This window comes from Anabrus simplex, chromosome 8 (genome assembly GCF_040414725.1).
Source record: "Anabrus simplex isolate iqAnaSimp1 chromosome 8, ASM4041472v1, whole genome shotgun sequence".
Lineage (NCBI taxonomy): Eukaryota > Metazoa > Arthropoda > Insecta > Orthoptera > Tettigoniidae > Anabrus > Anabrus simplex.
In genome coordinates, this window is record NC_090272.1 from 191,158,462 (window position 1) to 191,184,722 (window position 26,261).

General features: G+C 38.6%; 1 protein-coding gene across 2 annotated transcripts in view; it reads right to left on the bottom strand.

Annotated features, from left to right (window-relative positions):
• ash2 (Set1/Ash2 histone methyltransferase complex subunit ash2) overlaps positions 1 to 26,261 on the bottom strand; it is a 131,374-nt gene that overhangs the window by 39,900 nt on the left and 65,213 nt on the right. For both annotated transcript variants that reach the window (XM_067153209.2, XM_067153210.2), the window contains one exon: positions 3,383 to 3,548. In XM_067153209.2, the coding sequence (XP_067009310.1) occupies positions 3,383 to 3,548 (166 nt within the window). The remainder of the gene's footprint in view (positions 1 to 3,382; positions 3,549 to 26,261) is intronic.

The window sequence follows — 26,261 nt, forward strand, 5'->3', positions numbered from 1 at the left end:
TAAGCAAGCAAACATGTTACAGAATAAGGTAACGCAAGGGTTCACACAGATCTTCCGATTGCAGCACTCCAACTCCTCTCATCCTATCCCAATCCCGAGCTAAAAACAAGAAACATCGACACATATCATACCAGCAGTGTATCGACCAGTTGAGAGAAATCCTGTCAAGCCGCGAAAGCTAGGCAGTCAACCATGATTGCACCTTTTCCATTACACAATTAAACACAAGTGGTGATAGGCAGTCCCCTTGTCTCAGACCCGTTTTTATCTCAAATGGTTCTGAGATTTCATGTGCTAAAATCACGTAAACATCATAGGAACTAGTTTTGACCTTACATTACGAGGTTTTATCCTCAGCCATTACATTAACCATAAATTGGCAAATTATTTAATAATGAATATTGAAACACAAAACATTTAAAATATGTAGTAAAACAAAACACATTAAAATCTCGAGTCCTTGATGACAATTATAAAAATATGCACAATGAAACCATTCGTTTTCCATTCTCTGCTTTACTATAATGTATAAGTATGGTAAAATCATCTAGTTGAATGATGCTATGTCTATGTGTAGCATGAAATACAATGAATGAGAGAGAAAACACACAAGGGATAGCTGCCCTAGAACAAGGGATACTGTATGGTAACACACCATCAAATAGATAGAAATTTTTGCACTATTTATCTTACAATAAAATGAACTTACATATTTTTAAATTTTGAAATCCTCTGTTGTACAGTTATTCCCGATCAGGAAAACTTTATTTTTCTTTACATATACTGTATAAATGGTGATTTACCATTGACAATGAATTATATAAAACATCTAAACAAATATATTTTAAAACGGAACAGGAATACCAAAATAGAAGAAAATAACTGAAAATTTTGTGACAGATCCTCGTGCACTGAAGAGTAACCCAATCACCTCCCAGCAACTGGCAGGTATGTGATACTTTTCTTCAAAGTACTTAAAATAGAGTTTGTAGTGTCTCTTCTTTTCAGAATCAAGTTCTTTAGTCTGTGAACTCTTACTCTCTAACCTTATTGTTGGATCAATAACAATGCAGATTTTTTGAGGAGTTCTGCAATACTGCTCCTGACCCTATACTGCCAGTTATTTATCAATAGTTCCCCCTTTCAGGCAGCAACCAAGAACATGTGGGAGGGTTTCTATCTTGTTGCAGTGACGTCAACAGTTTTCTTGGCTTCTACCGGGAACACTTTGGACTGCTATCACATTACAGTTCATTTTAATGGCATTAGTCCATTGGGAAGTTGAAAGTCGTTTCTTCATTGTAATCCAGGTCGTTGACTGTGTCCATTCTGAAAAATGTGACACACCTTTTCCATGGTGTGATAGTTTTTTCCATGTTTCAACCTGCAGATTTCTCCGTTTCTTCCGAAGAGTCTGTACCTTAGGTTGTTCATCAGGAGCGAAGCCAAGACTTCTCAGACTACCTTTTATTTCTTGCTGAAAATTTCTTGTTTGTACCAGAAGTGGGTCAATAACAGAGTCCAACCTGTTACAGATGTTAATGTGTTTAAGGAAAGCTTCCCATGACGCTCTCATAATGCCCAATTCACAATTTTTTTTTTTTTTTTTTTTTTTTTTTTTAAAATCTATAGAGCATACAATCTGGACAATCTGTTAGTAAACAAATTATTTCCTTTACTGTACTTCTCATTAATTTATCAACATCATCTAAGAACCAAAGTCTGAGTTTCGATAAGAGTACACACTGTAAAGGATAAATCAAACTCGGCCAAATGTATTGATTTATAATATTAATTTTCTGATCTGGTTTAAGAAAAACTGAGTTCACAAATCTTGATAAATTATCATTTGGTTTAGTTATAATGTTCCTTTCATCTAATATTATTTTGTTGAATGTAACACCCAAATTGCCCATTCTCATTGATTTAAAAGTATTCGGTGTGAGCCCTACGTGGGAAAGGCATTGGCTTGTTGTGTCAATCATAAGCACTGCTGATTTTTTATCCTTAGATATTAACACAATATCATCAGCAAAACCTAGCGCTGCCACGTTGTCGATACCTTGCACAAGATTGTACCTGAATTGAGAAGCATGTTCTAAGTCGTTTAATTCCCCCAATATGAAATCAATTGCCAAATTAAACAGAAGAGGCAATCCTTGAGCTACTCTCCTATGAACTTGAATTTCCTTATTTCAAGTGGTCGCGTCTACTTCCACACGAATCGTATTATTCCTGAAAAGAGATATTATTAAAGACCTCAGCTTCTTGGAAACAGATGTTGAACTCAGTGTATATTCCAGGTGATTATGACCAATATTATTGAATGCTTTGGATACATCTAGGAAAGTGAAGTAACAACAATTCTTTTTCTTTAGCATTGCATCTTGAAGACAACTGTTGACCGAAGATGAATTTATGAATGTACCTGGTGTAGACACAAAACAACTTTGCTGGGTTGACAAATCAATGAAAGGTCTAATTTTTCTTTCCAGACTCCTTTCAATGATCCTTCTTAAATTACAATAAATTGTTACTGGGCGCCAGTTACTAATTACGTTTGGATCTCCTGATTTAAATAACAGGATAGTACGACCTCTTCTAAAACTTTGCGGAACATAATCTTGATGCATTACCTTACGAGTTATTATTTGTAAAATATAATGTTTAATACTTGCTGAATACTTCAAATATTTGGGAAGTGAAATAATGCAAGATGCAAAGTTGGATAAGGAGATCAGTAGAAGGGTAATGTGGGGAATATATTCTACCAGCATATAAAGAACCTGGTGTGGAACAGAGAAGTTCCTATGAAATGTAAAGAGATAATGTACAAGATGTACTATACCCCTATATTAACATATGCATCAGAGACTTGGACTTTGACTAAAAGAAATGAGAGTAAAATTCAGGCCAGTGAGATGAAGTTCCTGAGGATATGATAGAGAAGACAAGGAGAGACAGAGTAAGAAATATTGAAGTCAGAAAAGAGATAGAGGTAGAAAAACTTAGTGATAAGATGGAGAAGAATAAATTAAGATGGTTTGGACAAGTTATGAGGATGGAGGAGGGAAGGATACCAGAACAAGTGTTGGAGGCTCTAGATAGGAGGAAAGATGGCAAGACGGAGAAAGCAAATGCCTGACACAAGAACAGCATGAGCATGCCTAGAAGGAAGAGTTGAAGGACGAAGGCCTGTGGGAAGACCTAGGAAGAAATGGCTGCACCAGCTGATAGGATGTGGAGAGAAGAGGAGGGAATTAGGAGCCAGTGGTGAGAGAAGAGGCATTTCTGGACAGACAATGATGGCTAAGACTCGTTCAACACCAGCCTACCTGGCACTCTGGAGGGGTTCGGTGATGATGATATGATGACGACTTACCGTGCTGCATACCGAGGTCAGGAGCTTTACGAATCATTGCTTCATAATTCGGTTTGATGTCTGTAAGATCCAAGGTTAATAGCCCATATACTGGATGCAAGCCTTCAACCCCCAAATCTTCACAGCTGAACAGAGTTCCTACATCCTTCATAAGCGCCCGGTGGATCTGGAAACAATAAAAAGCATACAATTAATTCAGTTCTAAGAAATTCACAAACTATGAATTAACTAAACAGAATCACATCCAGGATTCAGTAACGTATTTATGGTAACACTGGGTATAATAATTTACATTTCTTGCACATATCCTATGAAAGGAAACTGCACGTAGGATGACAAGTAAAGAGAACACTACACAGGGCCACTGTGGAACAAAAGTTGGAAGTGAGGCTGCCCCCAGCTCCCCCAAGAAGAAAATATACAGATTTACATTCTGTGATGGCATGAGCAAACCACCTAAAGCCCAACAAAACCAAAACTTCAAGGTTTACTTGTAAAGGTAATGAATGTACCACATTCACATTAAAACTGTTTGTGAAAGTTCTACTCGCAGTATTCAGAAAGATTTCAATAGGCATTTGTAGATTTCTTTGAACAGACTATTTAACACTCGATTGTTGTAAAATTTGACAATGACAAAGCTTATTATGGCACATCTATCTATTAACACAAACTGGAAAACCTTAGGACATTTTGTGAATTATGTATTGAAACTTCTTAATGTTAGAGAGAAAAAACTGTTCCTGACATTTATGCCAATTCCTATCTGGCCCCTACTAAGAAACTTCTTAAAATATTTTATTCTAAATTTATTCATTTTACTTGTTATGCATAAGAGCCTCTGTGGGTCAGACGGCAGCATGCCGGCCTCTCACTGCTGGGTTCTGTGGTTTAAATCCCGGTCACTCCATACGAGATTTGTGCTGGACAAAGCGGAGGCAGGATAGGTTTTTCTCTGGGTATTCTGGTTTTCCTTGTCATATTTCAATCCAGCAACACTCTCCAATATAATTTAATTTCATCTATCATTCATTAATTTTTGCCCCAGAGGAGTGTGACAGGCTTCGGCAGCTGGCACAATTCCTATCCTCGTCGCTAGGTGAAGGCTTCATTCATTCCATTCCTGACCCAGTCGAATGAACGGAAACAGGCTGTAGATTTTCAATTCACTTATGCATATTGTATCAATCAGGTTAGAATTCCTGAAGTTAACAAATTACCACACAGGTACACTTTTCTAAAATACAATTGAATCTATAGATATAATGTTTGTTGTGGGTATTCATAGCGTTTGTATTTATATGAGAAGTAAATTATATTTTGATAAATTTTGTTGTGTGTGTTGGTCCGTGCCAGTGTGTGCGCGCATTCGTCCATCCAACCCTGCCTCGTTTCTCTACAGGGTCGGGTATGAAGTGGGATGAATCTTCATAGAGTTTTTTACAACCGGATGCCCTTTCTGACATCAACCTCATCAGAGGGGTTAATGAGATAAAATGAATGCCATGATATATGACGATAGGAAAAACCCCTGTGGGTGGGGGCAGTAGAATAACACCCACGGTATCGCCTGTCTGTCGTAAGAGGTGACTAAAAGGGGCTTCAGGATCTTAACACGGGAAGATGGGTTGGCAACGTCAGGGCCCTTAGTTGAGTCCTGGCATTGCTTCCACTTACACATGTCAGGCACCTCGCTTTCATCTGTCCTATCCGACCTCTCTTCTAACCGTGGAAGTATTAGGTTACGAGATCTAGGGAGTATTTCATTTTCATGACTTTCATGGCCCTTGTCTTTCTTTGACCGATACCTTCATTTTTGAAGTGTAGGTCCCCTTCCATTTTTCCCTCTGATTAATATTAATAGAGGATGGTTGCCCGGTTGTACTTCCTTTTAAAGAAAAAATCACAACCACCACCACTGATAGTAGGAAAGGAAAGGTAAAAGATAGTGCCGGCACATGGCCTATTCCTGTCGAATATTAAGTACGATATAATTAAATGCGAAGAGCATACATTACCATGTGCTCATTCTCTTTTTGAGAAATTATTTAGGAAGATTCAAGTTCCTGAAATTCCACTGCCTCCAAAACCAGTGCTGATACACAAAGGAACCTCTCTAAAAATGCCTGCATCTTACAGCAATCATTCATTGGATGAATATGATCCTGTGTCCTCTCTAGAAGGAAATGTTGGGTGTGTAACCGAAACAAAGACAATCTGAAATAATACTTATTGTTAAGTTGTTAATTTAGTAGTTTTTCTTTCTTCCCAGGCCTTTTTCCAAATATCTGAGTTTGCCACTAACGTGAATTAAGTCCAGTCTTACACCCAGATACCCCTCCTCACACCAACCCAAAGTACAGGAATGTATTTCAGTACTGTGTGTTTCTGTGGTACTTGGTAACATGGTGTGTTGTATGTAAATGAAGATGTGTATTAAGACAAGCAGAAACATGCATGATAGAAGAATTAAACAAATGAGATTTACCCAACCTTGTCGAGGTTCTAACCCAAAACCCTATCAACCAAAAGCTACTAGGATGGCCATTCAGCCAAGAATCAGGACTGATAATTCTGCTGTACTGTACAGTATAAAACCAACTACTGCCACTACCAATGACACTTATGTGTTCAGCACTTGAATGTATTGGAAAGCGCATAAACCAATTAAACTAACATCCCAAAAGGACAGAAAGCAGGGTTACAAAAGTTCCAGTTAATGTTGACTTAAAGTAAATGAGAAATTGAAGTGTTAGGGAATAACAAAGGACTTCACAGTTGTGTATAGCAGTAGGCATTTTCATGGGAAAAACAAATTGGCAGACTGTAACATACCAAACAACGTTCCCCCAAATATAAACCCTTTGGCGTCTCCTGTCCATATCCGTCATTAATATGCAGTTAAGATCCTTTGTCAGACCTGGTCCAATCTTACTTAAAAGATAAATTTCCCATTATGCAGGAAAATGGTGGACACGCTTTATCTCGTACAAGCTGTTGTAGCCGTCCTTGATGGAGCTTAAATCAGATGTCAGCATGTGAACGATTAGATTTCTGTTGACCTCTCATGTTGTCACAGATTCTGAGGCATGTAGGTTCACGGCCTCTCCCTGACAGCAGCTTGTCGTGGCATACTCAGGTTACATAAAATTACTTCTTACAGCAGCTTCACATGCCATCAGCGCACCACGCGAACACTGTGTGAAACTTATGTTACCTGTACCATCTGCGAACGAAGAATATGCGTGTAGGATGTTTATTTTTCTGAACACTTCTCAATGGATACTAAGCATTGAAGATACATATTACAGCTTATATTACATATCATAATTAATTTTATCAACCTTTCACATTTCATTTAAATTTCTAGCACTTGAGGTGTTAGCATAATTATACATCCACCAATCTGCTGTATGGAGAAGGATACCAGTATCCACAACATTAGGCTACGTCTGCACCGGAAGTGGCTTGCATGGGTAGGTGCCTAGATAGGTGTGTAGATATGAGCTTAGGTAAGATATGTGGTGGCCGCACTACCCGGACCTATGTTAGTTGCTCTCAAGACGAGGATGACTTAAAAATGTCTCTGTCGAAATTAGAAAGAAAATTAATTCTTACTGAGAATTCTAGTTTGAAGTACGAACTATTCTACTTGTGTTTTTTTCTTGTTGGGTACAGAAAATAAATGAGTAAGTCTGTGAATGGGTCATTTAATCTTCTCTACAAACAATTACAAAATCATCCGAATACATTTTATGAATATTTACGCATGACTACAGAAACGTTCGATATTCTGCTTACTAAAATTCAAGAAACACTGCAAAAGCAGGAAACCAACTGTAGGAAATGCATATCACCGAAAGAACTACTCGTCCTCACTTTGAGGTAAGGAAAACACCAAGGTATTCTTTTGTTTTTATTACATAGTTTACATTTCATTTCATTTAAAGAAAAAATGCGCGCAAGTCCAGTTAAAAGTGAACATAAGGTATGTAAAACGTACGTCAAGTATAAAAACAAGTTCACCTTTCTACCCGGTTAGAAGCTTGGAAAAACAGCCCAGTTTGTTTGCTAAGATAGACGCTTAACGACTACCCAGGGAGCCAAGGCACACAGAGCACTCAGTGAGGCCACTTCAATTCGTTCTTGGGAGTTTGTTTGTTTGCTTGGATGAATCATCCTAGCGACTATCCACCACCTAGGCGCTAAGCAAGCTACCTCTGGTCGGATGTAGCCTTAGAGCTACGAAAGTCTCTCCTAAGAACCTCACAACCAAAAGCCAAAGAATTGTGGACAGACATTAAATACTGGATCGGTTATACAATGAAACTTTGCATAGCCCTAGATTCAGAAATCAGAAAGAAACATAAGTTATCTGATTTAACTATGGAGCTGGTAGAAAAATGACATGCTATCAACTCTGCCAATCTTTCAGCGGATTTAAACCACAAGAAAGCAGGAACTCAACCACAAAATAAAGAGCAGTTGTCAGAAAGACAAAATTATATCCAAGCAGTATGTCAAGAAATAGAACAGTATGAAGATAATAATGAGCCTTCAAAAAAGAACAAAAAAGTGTGATATCTCTACCATGATATTCAACCAAAGTTAGAAGTAAAAGCTGAACAAGGCCAAATAGTAACAGACACCATGACTGTTCCTTAATTTAGTAGCCGGGCTGAGTGGCTCAGACGGTTGAGGTGCTGGCCTACTGACCCCAACTTGGCAGGTTCGATCCTGGCTCAGTCTGGTGGTATTTGAAGGTGCTCAAAAACGTCAGCCTCGTGTTGGTAGATTTACTGGCACATAAAAGAACTCCTACTGGACTAAATTCCAGCACCTCAGCATCTCCGAAAACAGAAACAGTAGTTAGTGGGACATAAAGCAAATAACATTATTATTGTTGTTATTATCATTAATTCAGTAGCTGAAGAATGATTTTACATATTGATAAAGCTACAATAAACAACACAGTATTATTTGCATTACAGAGGGTTATTCCAAACTTAGGCCGTCGTAATGCAGAGCTTCTTTCATCAATAGGAGTACGGTACTTATTTCTGAACGAATGTGGGTTTCCCAGCCTGTTCCAACAATAACCATCCCTCGGTGCCACTCGCAACAATCAACAACGCTTCTGAAGTAATTAGCCAGTTCTGATAACCCCAGTAGACAGCAAAGATGCGATAACAAAGACATCCTCCTTATCTAAATTCTAAATACTGAAGTTTTGACTTTGTTTATAACTCTCTGCAATCAGTGTAGGTAAGTAGGCCTAAGACTGACAGTTCAGTTGTAAATAGTCGTACATTATTTGGTCCTAGGAATGACATTATTTCTCAATACTGTAATGGTTAGCATGTTTTGGTTACTAGAGAGAGAGAGAGAGAGAGAGAGAGAGTGTGTGTGTGTGTGTGTGTGTAACTTGTAACTTTCCTTATCAGGAAATGAGAGTCCCATTTTTAATTATTGTGGAGGGGGGGGAGGGGGGGAGGGGGGGGGCGAGCTTCTTAGAGCCGCTACTGCCGTAACTCTAATATTCCACGCAAGAAAAATCTTATCTAACATCATCGACAGATTAAAAGCTTTCCTTCATTTACAACTGCACTGTGTGGACTGATAGTACACACTGAACATTCTACGTCCAAGAACAGTGTATTCTAACCAAATATATGTTATTCATGTACAGAATAGTGAAATTTAAGTCTCAAATTCAGGTCATTTAACTCGAGGAGTGTTTTGAAGCCATGAAGAAGAAACTATAAATTGATACTATAACATTTTTACTCATATCATGTGACATTCTTTATTGAATTTTGTGATGTTATAATTATATGTTATGTCAACATTAGATCATGTGACCAGCTGAGGATGACCTCTAAAGAGGTCAAAACCTCCAGTCACATAGGCACATATACTGCTGAAACAGGGACAGTAAACATGAGTGACTAGAGAAGTACTGATTCATCTGACATGTGGTGCTACAGAAGGATGTGACTTATTCCATGGACAGCACACTGAACGACTCTATACCGATAGAACTTTGAATTTCAGACCAACCATCTGCTAGAATCACAACAAGCAAAGAGATTCTTTAGCCACGTGGCAGGAGCCAACTCTTTGGGAAAATAAGTCATTATTGGAACTTCACAAACAATAAACTTAGCACTTTCGAAGGCTCGCACAAAAGAGGTCACGCTCCAATGGATTACACAGATCATAAATCATACTGGACGATACCCGTGTTATTCAAGCAACAGATTACAAATAGTAAATCATACCAGTCTTAGTTTCCAAGCAACAACCCACTAACCACAGAAACACTAGAACAGGGCCTCTCAGGGTGCATGCGTGTGGTGCATGCACTGTGCACGGTGCAAAAGACAACTTGGCTTGGTTGACCAGAGTGCAGACCCCCCACTCCTCGATTTGGAGCAATAGCGCTTACTCTCTCTTTCCTCACGCCTCTCTCGCTCGCTCCGCCTGTCTCCCTCTGCCCCACTTGCGCCGTAGCGCTCCAAATCCAGGCTGAGTTGAGCCGAGTACAGCCGAGTAGAGCCGAGTAGAGCCGAGCTTAGCCGAGTAGCCCAGAGACGAAGCGTTGATCCGAGTCATACCGAGCGGCACTGATGCACAGTGCACGGAGCTCTTGCGCCTTGCTCTGCACGCGTGAGAGTTTAGGCGTTTGAGAGGCCCTGCACTAGAAGAAGACTGACTCATTAAGTCAAAACGTCCTTTTGAAGAGAAAAGGAATGAGGAGAGGAAATGAAATGGTGTATGGCTTTTAGTGCCAGGAGTGTCCAAGGACATGTTCAGCTCGCCAGGTGCATGTCTTTTGATTAGACGCCCGTAGGTGACCTGCGCATCACGATGAGGATGAAATGATGATGAAGCCTATGTGCCAGCGAAATTAACCAATGATGGTTAAAATTTCCTACCCTGTCGGGAATCGAAGCTTGGACCTCTGTGACCAAAGGCCAGCACACTAACTATTTAGCCGTGGAGCCAGATGAGGAGAGGAGATAATACTACATGGTTCAATATGTTGGTTTCCTTCTCAGCAAGCCCAGACTTCGCCTACAACCTTTGCACTGGTAACATATCACCTGCTACAGAGTGCACGTTTAAGGGGACCAAGCAAATAAGAGTTGGAATGTGCAATATCGGGGCTAAGGAAGAACAGTCCACTAGAGTGTAATGACTGCTTTACCACTGCTCAGGCTTGTGTTTGGCCTTGCACAGTCATGTTGAAAGAGGATGATGTTGACATCTTTATGGAGACAAACATTCAGAAATCGTCTCGTCAATTTTTTCAGATTCTCAATGTAAACTTCTGAGGTTATAGTGTGATCAACAGGCAATGTGTCAATCAGAATCGCTACATCAGAATCCTAGAAGACTGATCAGAACCCTGCCGGCTGAGGATCCTGACTTGTTTAGTCTCATTCTCAAAATGATGAGTCCATGTTTCATCTTCAGTGACTATTTTGGATAAGAAATCATCAGCCTCGTGATGTTCAAGCAACTCTGCACAAATGATACTCCTCTGCTTCTTACTGCAGCATACGAAGGTAGGAAATATACGTAGCACAGCGGAGATCGTAACATTACGCACTCAGGGACCCACTTGGAACAAATCTTTTAATAGCCTGCGCGGTAGATAGTTGTGTTGACACTACCAACAGATATGTCAAGTTAAGTAGCTACAACAGCATGCGGCCATCCCCGAACACTGAAGATTTGACAGTCCCCATTTACCTTGTTGTGATGCTGATACTCTGCTTACCCAACGACTGACTGTACTCCTATCCACTGCCTGATCTCCATAGACATTTTTAAGCACCTATGAATGTTTGCAATGGTCTCCTATTCCCCAAAAATAAGTTCACCAGGCGAGTTGGCCGTGCTGTGAGCTTGCATCTGGGAGATAGTGGGTTCGAATCCCACTGTCGGCAGACCCGAAGATGGTTTTCCGTGTTTTCCCATTTTCACACCAGACAAATGCTAGGGCTGTACATTAAGTAAGGCCATGGCCGCTTCCTTCCAACTCCTAGACCTTGCCTATCCCATAGTCATCATAAAACCTATCTATCTGTGTCGGTGCGACATAAAGCCACTAGCAAAAAACAAAAAAAGTTCAGTCACCATTCTCTGTTTTGTATGTACATGCTCCAGTAGCCACTTTAAAATAAAACTATTATGTTACCATGCCAAAAATAATTATGAAACTTTGTGGTATTTCCAAGGTAGGTTTATAGTTGCTCTATATAAAATTTGGTCGTTCTCCAAAATCCTATTTCACAACAAAAATAAGATGTGCATTACTTATCAAACTGCCCTAGCAATACCGTATTGACGAAATAAGCTTTCTAATGGTGAAAAAGGTCCAAAAGAAAGGATCACAATTTGTGCTGGGAAATTTCTGACTGAAGAGTAACATTATGAAAATGTTGCATACTTTGGGCTGGGAAGATATGGGAGTAAGGAGATGAGTTGCTTGATTAAGCAGTATGTTCCAAGCTGTCAGTGGAGAGCTGGCTTGGAATGACATTAGTAGATGAATAAGTTTCAATGGAGAGTTTTTTAAAGTAAGGAAATATAATATGAAGATAAAGTTGGAATTCAAGGGAACAAAATGGGGTAAATATTCTGCTTAAGTTATAAGAAGAGAGGGACTGGAATAATTTACCAAGGGAGATGGAGATGGAAATAATTTAAGAAAAGATTAGGTAAACAACTGATAGGGAATCTGCTACCTGGGCGACAGCCTTGAATACCAATTATAGTGGTTGATAGATTGATTGATTTTCATAAGACCTTTAAGTTCACGATATTTGGTCATACACTTCTCTCTTTGATGCACCACAAGAACAGTAACTATAAAAGTACATATTGAGAGTTATCTACTGGAGATAAACACATGCTGTTGAGATTTTTTTTTTGTAAAATTCATTAAGAGCCACAAATGTTACCCATATAATTTTTATGTGCTGTACTGGTTTAGGCAGTGTATTCACTTTAAGGATTTTGAATGTGCATTTTTATTAACCTTTCACAGTTTTATTGCTTGCACTCTAGATAAGTTAGCATAATTATATAGTGCCTATAACAACATGGGAGAAATAAGCTTTCGAATGGTGAAAGAATTACTGAAATTGGTTCAGTGGTTCCCCAGATTAATTACCCTTTATGAACGAAAGAAAAACACAGATTTTCTCTCCTTATAATATTAGTACATATTACATTTCTCCAAAATTAGGGCAGACAGACATTCTTATTTCTCATATTTCTAGAAGGTGAACAGTAAGTCCACCAAAAGATGAGTCAAAACACTACTTTCCTTCAAGGTTATTTCACTATTAATTTGATACTATTATGTCAAAGAAAAGGACTCTAAATGGCTTTCAACAAGAACAATGGAATGTGATGAATACAGCAGACAGATAAGCAAGAGACAGAAACATATGATGTGCCTCCATTGTACACATGAAATAAACATGCAAATCAACTGTAGAGATGCCAAAAACTAAATTACACAACACCTGAAATAAAGGCATGCACAACTTGTCACACAGTACACTTCAAATTCAAATCTTCAAAATAAAGATAAAGGGATGAAAGGTACACTCTTATCTACTGCCTCCAGTGCAGTGAGTCAACTGGCAACTCAAATCCAAGACAAGTCACAGTATAGACACTGAACCAGCTGATGATTCACTTCCCAGATAAAAATGTTTCACCTTACAGTTCAGTGAAATACATGTTAAAAATTTCCGCAGAAAGAATGTGCTTTCAAAATTAGACATTACTAGGGATTGAAGGAAATACGAAGGTTATTAAAAACAAATATATATATTTTAAAAAATTTGATACAAATAAACAAAAGTAAATAACACTTAGAGAGAAATAATATTATAAATTTGTTTTTGCTATTAGCATGGCCAGAATTGTGATGACCTAAAAATGTTTAAAAAATCATCTATAAAATAATGGCAAAAGTCCATTAAAATGATCCAAAAACTTTTTAAAATGACAAATGTTTAATGAAATTTTACAAACAATTTACTAATCTACTTGGAATAGTCTCTATTTATGTTACAGATATTATAATAAGCTCTTGGACTTTTGCCATGTCAAGAAAACAAAGTGAATTTTTTTTTACATTTCGCAAAGAGTTTTGCTCTGCATCTTCAGAAGAATATCTCAACTGTTCACGAGGAAGACTTCTCCAATTGGAGGTGTCTCTCCTGGAATGTGGACATTCCCAGAAATAACTGATGAACCAAGTTTCTTTAGTCCCCAGAAGACAAAGCGATGTGAAGATTCTCAAGTCTCCATATTCATCCTCACTTAAAGCTGCGATAATATCCAATACTACACGCGTAAATACTTCAAAATCCTCAAACATGTAAGAAAATGACTCAAAAAGTATAAAATACTCTAATAAATTCCATAAAATGACCCAATAATGAAACAATTTTAGAAAATTATGTAAAAATATAAAATGGCAAAAAAAATTACCCAAAAACTTAGCATTTCTACAATTAGGGAACTATGATCAAGATTTTTCTACAAGTTAGGAAATGTCTGTTGCGAACCAATTAAAAAGTGACATGTCATCAAAATCCTAGACCTAGTTATTAGTGTATTAAGCCAAAACAAATTTTAAAAAAGAAAAAGTAAGGAAGAGATTGTACAATAGATGTACATACATCTTCATTATAGACTATCTCCTTTTGTGTTTGTTCTGTGTCCACAGTCTTTTACCACCTGTATTCATTTTTGTCTTTCTTCCTCTCCCTGTTTTCCCTTTGTTTATCCAGCTTTCCACTTAAGCTACGCTTCCCACATCAAGCTTGAAGATCCATCAAGACGACCCTCAATGAATGTTGAAGCCTGCCCTCCTGACTGAAGTTGGAAAGCAGAAATGAGCTTGTCAGGAGCTAAGAAATAATGGATGTAAAAGAACTGGGACTGATGAGGAGAGAGCCCATGAGTTTCTCTCATCGGCTGGCCGGCAGGCACGCCCAGCTTATCTGCCTCCCCTTGACTCATCACTCCCCGCTCCATGACATAGCAACAAGGGCAGCACTTTGCTCACTTTATCCATGCATGACATGAGATAACAATTAAAATTAAGAAAATAAGAATTAAGAAAGTTATTAATTAAGAATTAAGAAAATAAGCTCGTACTTTCTGACAGGAGATGTTGGAAATGTTCTCTTCCTGCATCCACACATTTCTGGCATCATCTCAGGAAACTCAAATTCACACACTTCCTTAAATTTATTACAACACTTTTCATTAATTTTGTTTACTGACTAGTTTTTCTATATTTTTGATCTTGGCTATATTTCTGTAGTTCACTTTTGCTACATGATAATTTTAACGTTAGCTTAGCCCTGCATTCTGAGCTCTTCAAAACCCTGTCTTAGGGATTTTGTAGGCGTACGTTCTAATCTTTCTGCGATCTCGTTTACTTTTCCTCGTGAAGTACACGGTTTTAATACTTTGCTTCTTATCAAATAAAGAACCAGCTCCTCTCAATTTGTTTACGAGTTTCTACACGGTCTATGTGGAGGGCATACACTGGAATTTGTGTTAAAAAAGCCTAACGACTTCCCTGCAAAACTCTGCTTTCACATAATTATCGTACATAAATACCTTTTCCTCTACCGTGTACACATTTGTAGGCATTATGAGAATTATACCTCAAGAATTTTACACTTCACAACTTGAGAACAGTTGGATTGACAGATCAAAACTTGATACACGTTCTAAGCACCGACGTGAACTGCAAAGTGCTGGCATTCCCGTGCTGTCAGTGCGCTGTGTAACGGAAAGTGATGAGTCAACGGGAGGCAGATAAGCTGGGCGTGCCTGCCGGCCAACCGATGAGAGAAACTCACTGTAGTTGAAGACAGTAGTAAATGAAGATGTGGAGATTGTCCTTGTCCTTCTGTGTTTTCTTTCTATTTGACTCATGATTGTCATTTTCCTATTATGTGTTCCTTTTGATGTTTCTATATTGCTATGTATGACTTAATTGGCAGTTATTAGTTCCTTTCCATACTTCATTATAGAGCAGAGGTGCTCAGCTGATATAAATGCGGGCAGCTTATGAAGCAAGCTTACATCACAGTGAAGTGAGAGAGTGAACACACTTTTCAGAGAAGGGAACAGTGACGTTCGATTGTGATTATTAGAGCCCGGATTTCCATGCAAAATGCATGTTTTTAAATAAGCTAGTTACACTTCTCAAACTTTCAAATATTCGTTTTATGGCTTAACGATTCCAAATAACCGTTCTTTTTCCCTGCATGTTTGCATGGTTTGGCCTTTTTAGAAGAAAACTCATGCATAATGCATATTTTGAAGATTTTGGATATAATAGTGAATATTTGGACGTTTATACTGCAGAGTATGACATTTCATCTGACTTTGGCGCATATATAATGTTAACTTGCATGATAACTGCCTTTCATGAATGTTGGTTTGCAGAATTTGGGACCATTTTTCTACATTATACAGTATGTCTATTACTGAGAGACGGCGAGTATGTATACCTGGCATCCTATCTGACAACCAAAGTTAGTACATACGGCAGAGGTCCTATAATCCAATTAACAAAGCACTTTCTTATCTGTTGCTTGAGTAAACATTGACGTAAGCCAGAAGTCCCCACGTCGATCTCTGTAATTCTTAGGAATAAAGGTGTCCCAGTTATACACTGCTATAAACTGAACCTTAAATTGTGCATTATCATTGACAGTTCATTTGTTGTATCTCTTGTATCACACTTCTATGACTCTGCGTCACTGAGATAGCAGCTTACAAACCTTAATTTTGCACTGAACCCTTTTCTGTTATGGAATATCCTACCCGGAACTCTTACTCCTCACACGTCTTTGTTAATACAGCAGGTAATTGTTACCTATTGAGGACATTCAAAAGTGTCTGCAATCACCGCATGGATAAGTAGCTGCAGCAGCTACAGATACTATAGGTCGAACAAAGTGATCCGAACAAATCCTGACTTTGAATTTGTCATACTTATATAAGACGGATTGTTGTAAAAATGCAAAAGACGTACAATTTGACCACAATTTGTCCCAAATGTCTTCATTTAAGTGTGCACCTGTCACTTCTGCTGACGTAGAAAGATCTTTTCTGTGTTTTAGAATATGCTGACGGATAAAAGGACGAGCTTAAATTAAGACCATCGACAGAAATCACGGTAGTTGTTGTACAAAGTTCCAAAAGAAACTGAATTTTGATAGTGCATATTTTCCGGTTTACTGTGTATGTTTTGCCATATTGTAGTGCATGAATGCATGCATATTTTGAGATTTGATAGTGCATGGAAATCTGAGCTCTAATGATTATGAAACTCTGCTCCACTACTCAGCGAAATGCTGATTGCAGTACAGTATTTTAAAAGAAAACCTTTTCAAGAGGCCGGTTTGATTTATAATGCGCTTGATATAAACAATCAGTTTTATTTTCTCATATTTATACATTCAAAGAAAACTTAACACTATAATTTTTGAGTTACAATTTACAAAGGTACAGGGTTTGAGCATACAAGCTACGATTTACAATTCCTTGGATGGGAACGACAGTACAATCAAACCTCGATATCTCGAACCCCCATTACTTAAATTTTCAATATCTTGAACTACAATTTCATGACCGTTTATAATATTCATCATGAGTATTTATTTCTCTATTACTCGAAATTCAGTTACACAAATTTCTCAATTCCTCAAAGCAAACGTTTCCTCCCTTGAAGCAAAAAATACTCTGTAACTCTAATTTTGTACATCAACTGTGGGAGGGTGCTAAAGGGCAGCAGTTCACAGGCGAAGGCACAGAGCTAAATCACTCATTAGGCCAGTCCTGGAATATGGAGCAGCCGTATGGGATCCATACCAAACAGGACTCGTTAAGACACTTGAGATGGTACAGCGAAAGGCTGCAAGATTTGTGCTAAACGATTTCAATCCCAGAAGTAGTGTGACAAGTATGATGGAAAAGCTTGGGTGGGAGACACTGGGGACTAGAAGGAAACAAACACGGTTATGTGCCATGTATAAAGCCTACAAAAATAAGAAGCTTGGGGAGAGTTAAACAGTCGAATAGAAAAATCCTGTTAATATAGAACAGATCATCCGCATAAAGTAAAAGATAGATCACAAAAAACTATGTTAAATAGTTGTTTGTAAATCAGGGAATTGATGATTGAAATGCATTACCTGCAGCTGTATTAAAGCCTTCCCCCAAAAAAGGAGATGCTTCAAGAATAGACTCCAGCATTCTGTAAACTGTTTATAAATTTCTATGTGATGGTGTCATATTTGAATGCAACGCTCAACCCACTGTAAATTATAGTAGTAAGGCATCGGAATTATTTAAGGTATGTCTGAATTTAAATTGGGTGTCCACAATTAAAATTATGGTACTTAGCGCGGTACAGCATGGGCTGTAATGATCGTAGGGGTCTGAAATTTCGTAGATACGCTAACTAAGCAATTCACTCGTGAATAATGCCACAAAAATTATTTTCCAAGTTTTACCGCTGTGGTCTTCACTTAAAGTTTTATTCATCCGGGGTGGGAATAAGAATACTGCCTAGCCTACTACATGTGACTGTTGATCCAAACGGAACTTCTTTTTTATGTGACCACGGCGGTCCCTATCCCTGCGTTGTAACATTTTTTTTGACATTTTAATTATTCTCTTGGAACACTCAAGACATTTCTATGATCACAATAGCACTAAATTTGCCATACATAGAAAGGTCACCCCACAACAGGCGTGTGATTGCATGTGACATAAAAGAACAACAATGTTAGGGCGGATGCTGTCTTGCCAACTGTTGAAGAACGAATGATCCGAAAATATCTAAAAAAAAGCATTTGCCCACAGAGGGGACCATGAAGAATATTGTAGAAACAACATGTATTTTTCATTTCATTTAAGTGTATTTATATTTTAGCCCACAGTTTTCTACATTTAAGAAGTTAATACCAAAAAAAGCAATGTCCAGCAGACAAATTTTTTAAAAAGTCTGGCACTCAACTTGTTTAAGTTTCATTGCTCCAGAATGGATTAAATGTACTTTATCATGCTATTATAACAATGTAGATTTTGTTTGTATACTTTATAGGAATGATATAATATGTTATGTATTATCCTACTACCAACAACTAACAATGAGGAGGTTTTGCACACATTGCATAACTTTTAATCAGGATTTAATAGTTAATTCCCCTTCTTTAAATTGTTTTATTTTTAGAGATTTTTCGAGAATAATTTCTCTGTGCACGTGGAATGTTCTAATATTTTAATTATTTGACCCTAAATCCTTCCCCCAAAGAGCATGCTCTTGCATCTGCCTTCTCAGTACAGAGTTAATACTTAGAAAAAAAATTTATGTTTCACATTGATCTATCAATTTCTCAAATAGATGGAAGTCCTAAGGTACCAAATATGAGTTCCACGGTGAGTACTGTAGAAAACTTGACAGTTGTCCAAATGTACAAAAGCATGTTCAAGACTGCAAATCTTAGATTTCCACATCCAGATTGTTAGCGAGTTCTGGCATAACAGTGCAAGATCTACAGTAACATATAAGATCACTAGTAGGCCTACTGAACACAGAAGTCCAAGCCCAAGTACAGGTCGGCTTGCCATATTTAACTCTACAGTAATCCGTAAACAACATACTCTGTTTATGATAACAATAGTCCGGCCCTGCGGTGTAAGGGGCAATGCGTCTGCCTGTCACCCGGTGGCCCCGGGTTTGATTCCCGGCCGGGTCAGGGGTTTTTAATTGTAATGGTTAATACCCCTGGCCTGGGGACTGGCTGTTTGTGACGTCCTTAATCTTCCTTTCCTCACACACAACATTCCACACTACCGCCATTCCAATTACACGCAGGTTCGTACAATATGGTGCCAGCAGGGGCAAAAGATCCACATAGGTCGACGCCCCGAACAAATAGCATTTTAAAAAATAAAAAATTATAACAATAATAATGTCTCGCTAACTACATTTGTCAGTTTTAGGAGACGTCAAGGCACCAGAATTTTATCCACAGGAGTTATTTTACCTGCCAGTAAATCTACCAACACGCGGCTGACGTATTTCAGCACCTTCAAAAACCACCGGACAGAACCAGGATCGAACCTTCCAAGTTAGGGTCAGAAGGCCAGCGCCTCAACCGTCTGAGCTACTCAGCCTGGCACTCAGGTTATAACTGTGTACAGTTCTTCAGAGAAAATCTAACTTCTTCTACACCAACTGGATCAAAATATACAGTAAAATCACAGTAAAATGCTCTCTAAGGGATTGTGTGTTAACTGCTGCATATTAACCAGGAGTGCATATTGTTCCCAAGCTGTGGGAAGTTTACTTTCCAAACAATTAATGATTTATGACTGTTTATGGTACGTATTCTTACCATCTACTGTATGTCTACACAACCACCTGTAGGAAACTTCAGAAATCTATGAAAAGCAGTTGACAAACCTTATCAGAGAAAGGATAAGAAAGTGCCAGAAAGCTATGTTTTATACACGCCTAACATGAGTGGGTTTTTTTTCCCAAGGTCCGATCAGCTGAGAAATTAAAACCACAGTGAAAATCAAAAAAATTTATTTGCAATATTTAGCTATACCGTCCAGCTACTTCTATGCATAGTTGCCGCTCTGACATAGACAATATTGTAGCGTGGTACCTACCAACTTTCCAATACACTCATCATAGAAGGCAGCCACCTGGGTTTCCAGTCACTTCTCTATGCTGGTCTGCAGCTCGGTGTCTGTGCCAAAATGCTATCCTCCTAGCCAGCGATTCATGTGAGCAAAGAGAAGAAAATAAGAGGGAGCCAAGTCCGGGCAGCAGGAGAGTCTTTGTTGCAGCTGCAACGCGCAGCCGAGCATTGTCGTGAAGAAAAATGATGACAACATTCCCTTTCACTGGTTCTGATAAGCCCTTTGTAGACGAAGAGTCACGCTGTATGATGCTGCAGTGATGGTCATGCCACGTTCCATGAATTCCGCCAAATGAACTCCTTTTCGTGCCCTGAGTACAGTAACCAAAAACTTTCTGATGGTGAAGGTTCGCTTGCACTTCTTTCACTTACTCGGGGAATGAGAATCCATCCACTGTTTGGATTGCTCTTTTGTATCTTAATTTTCGAAATGGACCCATATCTTATCCCCTGTGACAATTTTGTTCAAAAGTCTTCTCCTTCAGCATGGTAACGCTGGAGAAACATTGAGGTGGCGCCCATTCGCTGTGTTTAAGATGGTCGGATAGCATCTTGAGAACCCATCTCGCACAGAGTTTGCGGTACTGAAGCCTCTCATTCACGATGGTATAGAGAGCTGACCTTGAAATTTCAGGAAACTATCACTCAACACAGAAATTGTGAACCGACAATTTTCTCGAATCGCCTGATTCACTCGCTGAACAAGATCATCGGTAGATACTTGCTTCCTTCCCTGACTGCCTGCATCAAGAATGTCTGTAGGTGCTGCCTCAAAGTTTCTGCACCATTGCCACACTTTGTTGTCACTGATGGAAGTTTCACCGCACACATTACTCATTTGTGGATGAATTTCAGCTGCACTGCACCCCTCAGCATGAAGAAATCGATTGACAGCATGCACTTCACATTTGGTGGGAGAGACTATTGTTCTCAACATGTTTACATACTCACTGCGCACTCAAAACCGACTAGTATGATGTGACACGGTCGATGGGCATACTAGAGACACTGGCAATATGCTTTATCAGATTCTCACTGTGGTTTTAATTTCACAATCAATCAGATCTTGAAAAAACAATACCATTGTATATTCATTATATTGTTCATTTATAATGATATTGCTGAATGTTTATACACATGTGAAGTATATGTTGTGATTAGTTTAATCCTGCTTTGTATATGATGTTTCCTAACATTTCTCCAGTTTTGCTTTCAGTGAGTGAGTATAAGATCCTAAACTCACAGTCATGTTTCGCGCAGCAGAAATGGATAGCCAATATAAGAAATAAGAGGAAGCCCTTCAGTTAGACATTGCACTTCTGAGGATTGAGCTAAGTTTTAGTAGAGGGACTAGATAAAATTTGATACTTACACTGGCAAGTTTCAGAACATTTTCTGGACAGTAGTGTCAGAACTGTACCAATAAAAGAATATACATTTTCATAGCTAATATTAGTATGAAGGATTCAAATAAGTATTTGTTGAATACTACGTAAGTACTACGGGGGCAGTTGGAGATACGTTTCCCACCACCGTTTTATGCGATCACTGTCAAATGATATTTTCTAGAATATTGTAATGAAGTTCATTTGTTAAACCTATCCTGATGCAGAACTCACATGAGTGAGAGACAGAAGGAATAACAAAACAGTAGTCACAGTATTGTTCTGTACAAGGGTATAGGCTTAAAGAGTGTAAGTAGGGACCACTAGTTTGCAAAGTAAAGGGTTATATGCTTTTCTTGATTAACTACCATTAAGAGAACAAGTAATGAAAATTTAACTTCTCTTCCAAGCATCACTGAAAAATATTGCATGAATGAAGCATACTAGGCATGATTCGAGTGCAATACACGGTACTGGTACTGGTACTGGTACACGGTTTTACATGCAAGATATTATGGAGCTGAGAAAAACATATACAATGTGAGATGGTACATCAGGGTTCTACTGCAATGAAAAGTTCAGTGTCTGTTTATGTATATTATTACCATGTTCAATTAACTGTACTTCTACTTTGTATATAGCCAAGTTTCTTGCACTCTGTTGGAATTTCTCGATGAATTGGTTATTACAGACGCTTTAGAAGAGTACAAGTCAGGCGCGGCTTCATGATACAATCTGCAGAGTTGCAGAACCACCAGATTGGAAGATATAATATACAGTCTTAAGCGATCCCTCTTTCATATTGTGTGCTGTTATCGAGCCAAAGATCAATACCCATTCAGTTACTGGTAATCTGGCAAGCTTGCTCTGATCTGTGAACGACAGAACATTAGAGCAAACTTAACTGCAGCTTTCTCCGCTAAGTGGCTAAGATTAGCCCGTAAGTTTCTGTATGAACTGCACGCCTTCCAGCACGGCTGGCCTATTCACGTGTATAGATGATCTGCTTCCCTGAAATGTCCCTGTTCTTGGAATCGTTGACACTTCCTCCCCAAGTGCGGCTGTAAATCACACGCTCTCCCCTCTTGGACTATCACCCTCTTTGGCATGACCTTGTCTTGCTGGATGTGAAAGAAAAGACCTGGCTTGACGATTTGTATTGAAATGCCACTGCTCTGGGTTGGCACCTGGCTATTAGATAACACTGTGGTCGAGAATTATTTCAAGGGTTTAAACTGACGACCTTTCGACAAAGGTTTTCATAGGTAGTCTTTCACTCTTCGTTATGCAGCTGGCAGGATGAGATAAGCCATAAAATTAATTACATCAGTAACTTAATGAACATTCTACAAGTAATAACGAATAGCTTCTCCGTAATGGTAGTCAATTCTTCACAGTTAGGTAGTCATGAAAATTAAAACAGGAACACTAGTATTATCAGATAATGTTACGCTCCATTAAGAGGGCCAGTTCTCAAATTTGTATACAGGTCTCAGAACCTCTGTAAATATGAGTGTGTTGATATTAGATCAACATTTTTTCGATAAGCGAAAGAAAGGCTTTATTTTTTGTAACTTTTTAACTGTTGATTTTTTTAACAAATTAGTTATCGTCAAAGTCCCTAAAAATCGGGATCTTACAAACTGAGGTGTATGTTTACCTGTATTTTTTCTATAAATTTTAGGGAACTTCAAAGCTGATAGGACATGGAGTAGGGCGTTTCTACGGGATTCGAGGATGGATGCACTCGAGCTCAGTTGGCACTTCCCATATGCAATACGAATTTAGATTTGTCTATTACACTTAATGTAATGGACCGGGCATCACAGAGCAGAACCACCAACATAATTCGGCATGAGCCGCCACTGGTACAGGTATGATTCTGGTAGAAAATAAATGATGATCATAACTTCAAACTAATGGAACTTACATCACACAAACAAGTATACGCAGAATATTTTCTTCTGAATTGTACTCTTCATTGTGAAATACATAAAACACCTTACTGTATAATTGTGTCATCCCACCATTTTGTTTAAATAAACAATACTGGCTGTTTGGCCAGTTCCCCTGCTACGGTAACGAGTAGATCGTACAGCCAGTGCTGGGCGGTGGTAAATAACCCGATCCCCTAAGGTAACCAACGGTTTTTGGCGGATGAGTTTCCTTATGTGGGGTGATGGTCCCTTCATTGTCAGAAATTACGCTGGAACCCATCGAGTAGCGCCTGACCCCAGCTTAGAGACAGCTGCAAAAGGCCATATTGGGAGTGGCCTGACCACCTGCTGGTGGTAGCTCTAAAATGCCTCTGAGAGTGGCAACCCCATCGTAATAACTGCCTCAAATGAAAATGGCCCTCTTAAAGCAGCCTTGAAAAAGGCTAGGGCATTCCCTGTTCTTATGCTGGGGAAACATTGAGAAGTGGGTGACCAGTAATTAACGTTGAAATAGACCTCGGATTTTTAGGTGTTAAAAATGTAATTTTAGGTTTCCTAAAATAGGTTCTTAAATACAAAAAAATAGGTTCTAAAATGTATTTTGGGCAGCTTCAATTTTACATATTTTAATAAGCATTTATCAATTTTTATTTTTCTAAATTGATAGTAACTCGTTAGGGGGAAATATAAAACATATTCCACTCACCTCTTTGCTGCAAATGTCACAGAATATCATTCTACCATCCGATGTGAAATGGGAAAACTTCTGTAACCGCTGTTTAATTAAAAACAACTTGGAAACCGTCACTTTCGGTGTAATGCATACACTGAAAAAATGCAATCTGAAATGTTCCAGCAGGTCAATGGATTCTGTCTCCTGCCTCGTGGCAAGCAGATTATGGATGTGTTCACTGCGGGAGGTTCTTAAGGACTCCAGGGAATATGGTTTACGCCTTCTCGCTTTAAGATTTTATTTGAAAAGTATTTCAAGAATATACTATTCAAAATACTGAAACTGCTCGGAACAAGTTAAAATAATTTTAATTTACTTAGAGAATACAGAATAGGTATAGGCAAATATAGGTTCTATCAAACTGACTTACAACTAGAATACAGAATAGGATTATAGGCAAATATAGGTTCTATCAAACTGACTTACAACTACAAGTCCAGGCATGGACCAAATGCCCCACAGAATTTGGACTACGACTCAATGTTAAGAAAACTGATATATGACAACAAATCTAACTGACCTGAATAAAATTCAAATAAAAAGCACTGACCTTCCAAAGACAATTTAAATATCTTGGCACAACAATTACTGCAGATGGAATCCTCAATTCTGAAATATCAAATCACGTGAGCAGAGCTTGGCTGATGTGGTACTCAGTGGCTGGTGTCCTACGCGATAACAAGAGTCACAGAATTACTAAAGTCTAAAGTTTATCGATCTGTGATGCATCCACCTGCTCTGTATGTTGCAGCATGCTGGCCTTCCACTAAGGAGATGGAACAGCAGCCTGGCGTAATGGAAACAAAGATGCTCAGATAGGCACCTGGTTTGACACTTCATGATCATGTCAGCAACAATAAAGTTCACAAGCGATACGGAGTAGCACCAACCACTGAGAAGATGAGGGAACGCCCTCTCCGGTGGTATGAGCACGTACTCTGAGCTGCTGAAACAACAGTTTGCAAAGACCAAACTGACATCACTGATTGATGGGATAAGGCCAATAGGATGACCAAGACAGCGCTGGCTTGATACCATACATGAAGATCTACAAATAGCACGCCTTAATGCTCACATGGCACATGATCATGTAAAGTGGTGACAAAGACGCAAAAAAAGTAGACCCCATTAGTATGTGGGACAAATGATGATGAGGAAGAAGGTAAATAAAAGTTCTAACAACAATTTAGGCTTTTTTAGGCACCCCAGAATCACTGTTTTTAACCTTAAAAATACTGTATTTATGTGAATCCCTGCATATACATTTTTTTTTAATGAGGCACAAAATTGGTGTGCGGGTTTTATTTGCGACAAGGTTGGCAATACACTCCTGGCTCACCCAGTTTCTGGAAACCGGAGATGGAATAAACTGTCCCCATATGTCATTTAACAGGAAAACTATTCAGATTTTTAATTCTAAATTAAACATTTTTTTTAGTATATTACAGAATACTTTTAATTCAAAATTTCTCCGCGTCACAACGGAACGTGTTTTCCGGAACATGCAGCGGTAGCTTTCCACACTTTCACTCTCTTCAATGTGTCTATAGTGTGTTCCATAGTTGCTAAGTTCGAGTGAAATTGTAATTCATTTGTATTCAGCATTTTAAGGAACGTCACAGTATCACACAGCAGGCAATGTACGGAGAAGCAGAATTTACGAACACTAGCGATGTCGACAGATGGCGAAAAAGCGTGGCTGATAATTATAATCAATTTGTACGCACCAAACAATATTTTCAATGCAGATGGAACCACATTTTTTTTAATGCCAAGCCCAGATGGACTTATGGTTTTAAAGGAGATGTGGTAACTGTACTGAGTTACAATGCAGACGGAAGCGAAAGACTTTCTCCCTTCGTCATAGGAAAGTTTGATAAGACATGATGTTTTAAGAGCGTTGGGCACTTTCCGTGCAAGTACAAGGAATCTAAAAATGTAAACAGTACAGTAAACCGGAAAATAAAGCACTTGCACACGGGAGCCAGCATAATTTGTCCTCGCCTTTGAATCGTGTTTTTTCCTTTCTTTCGCTGCGTGAGGTTA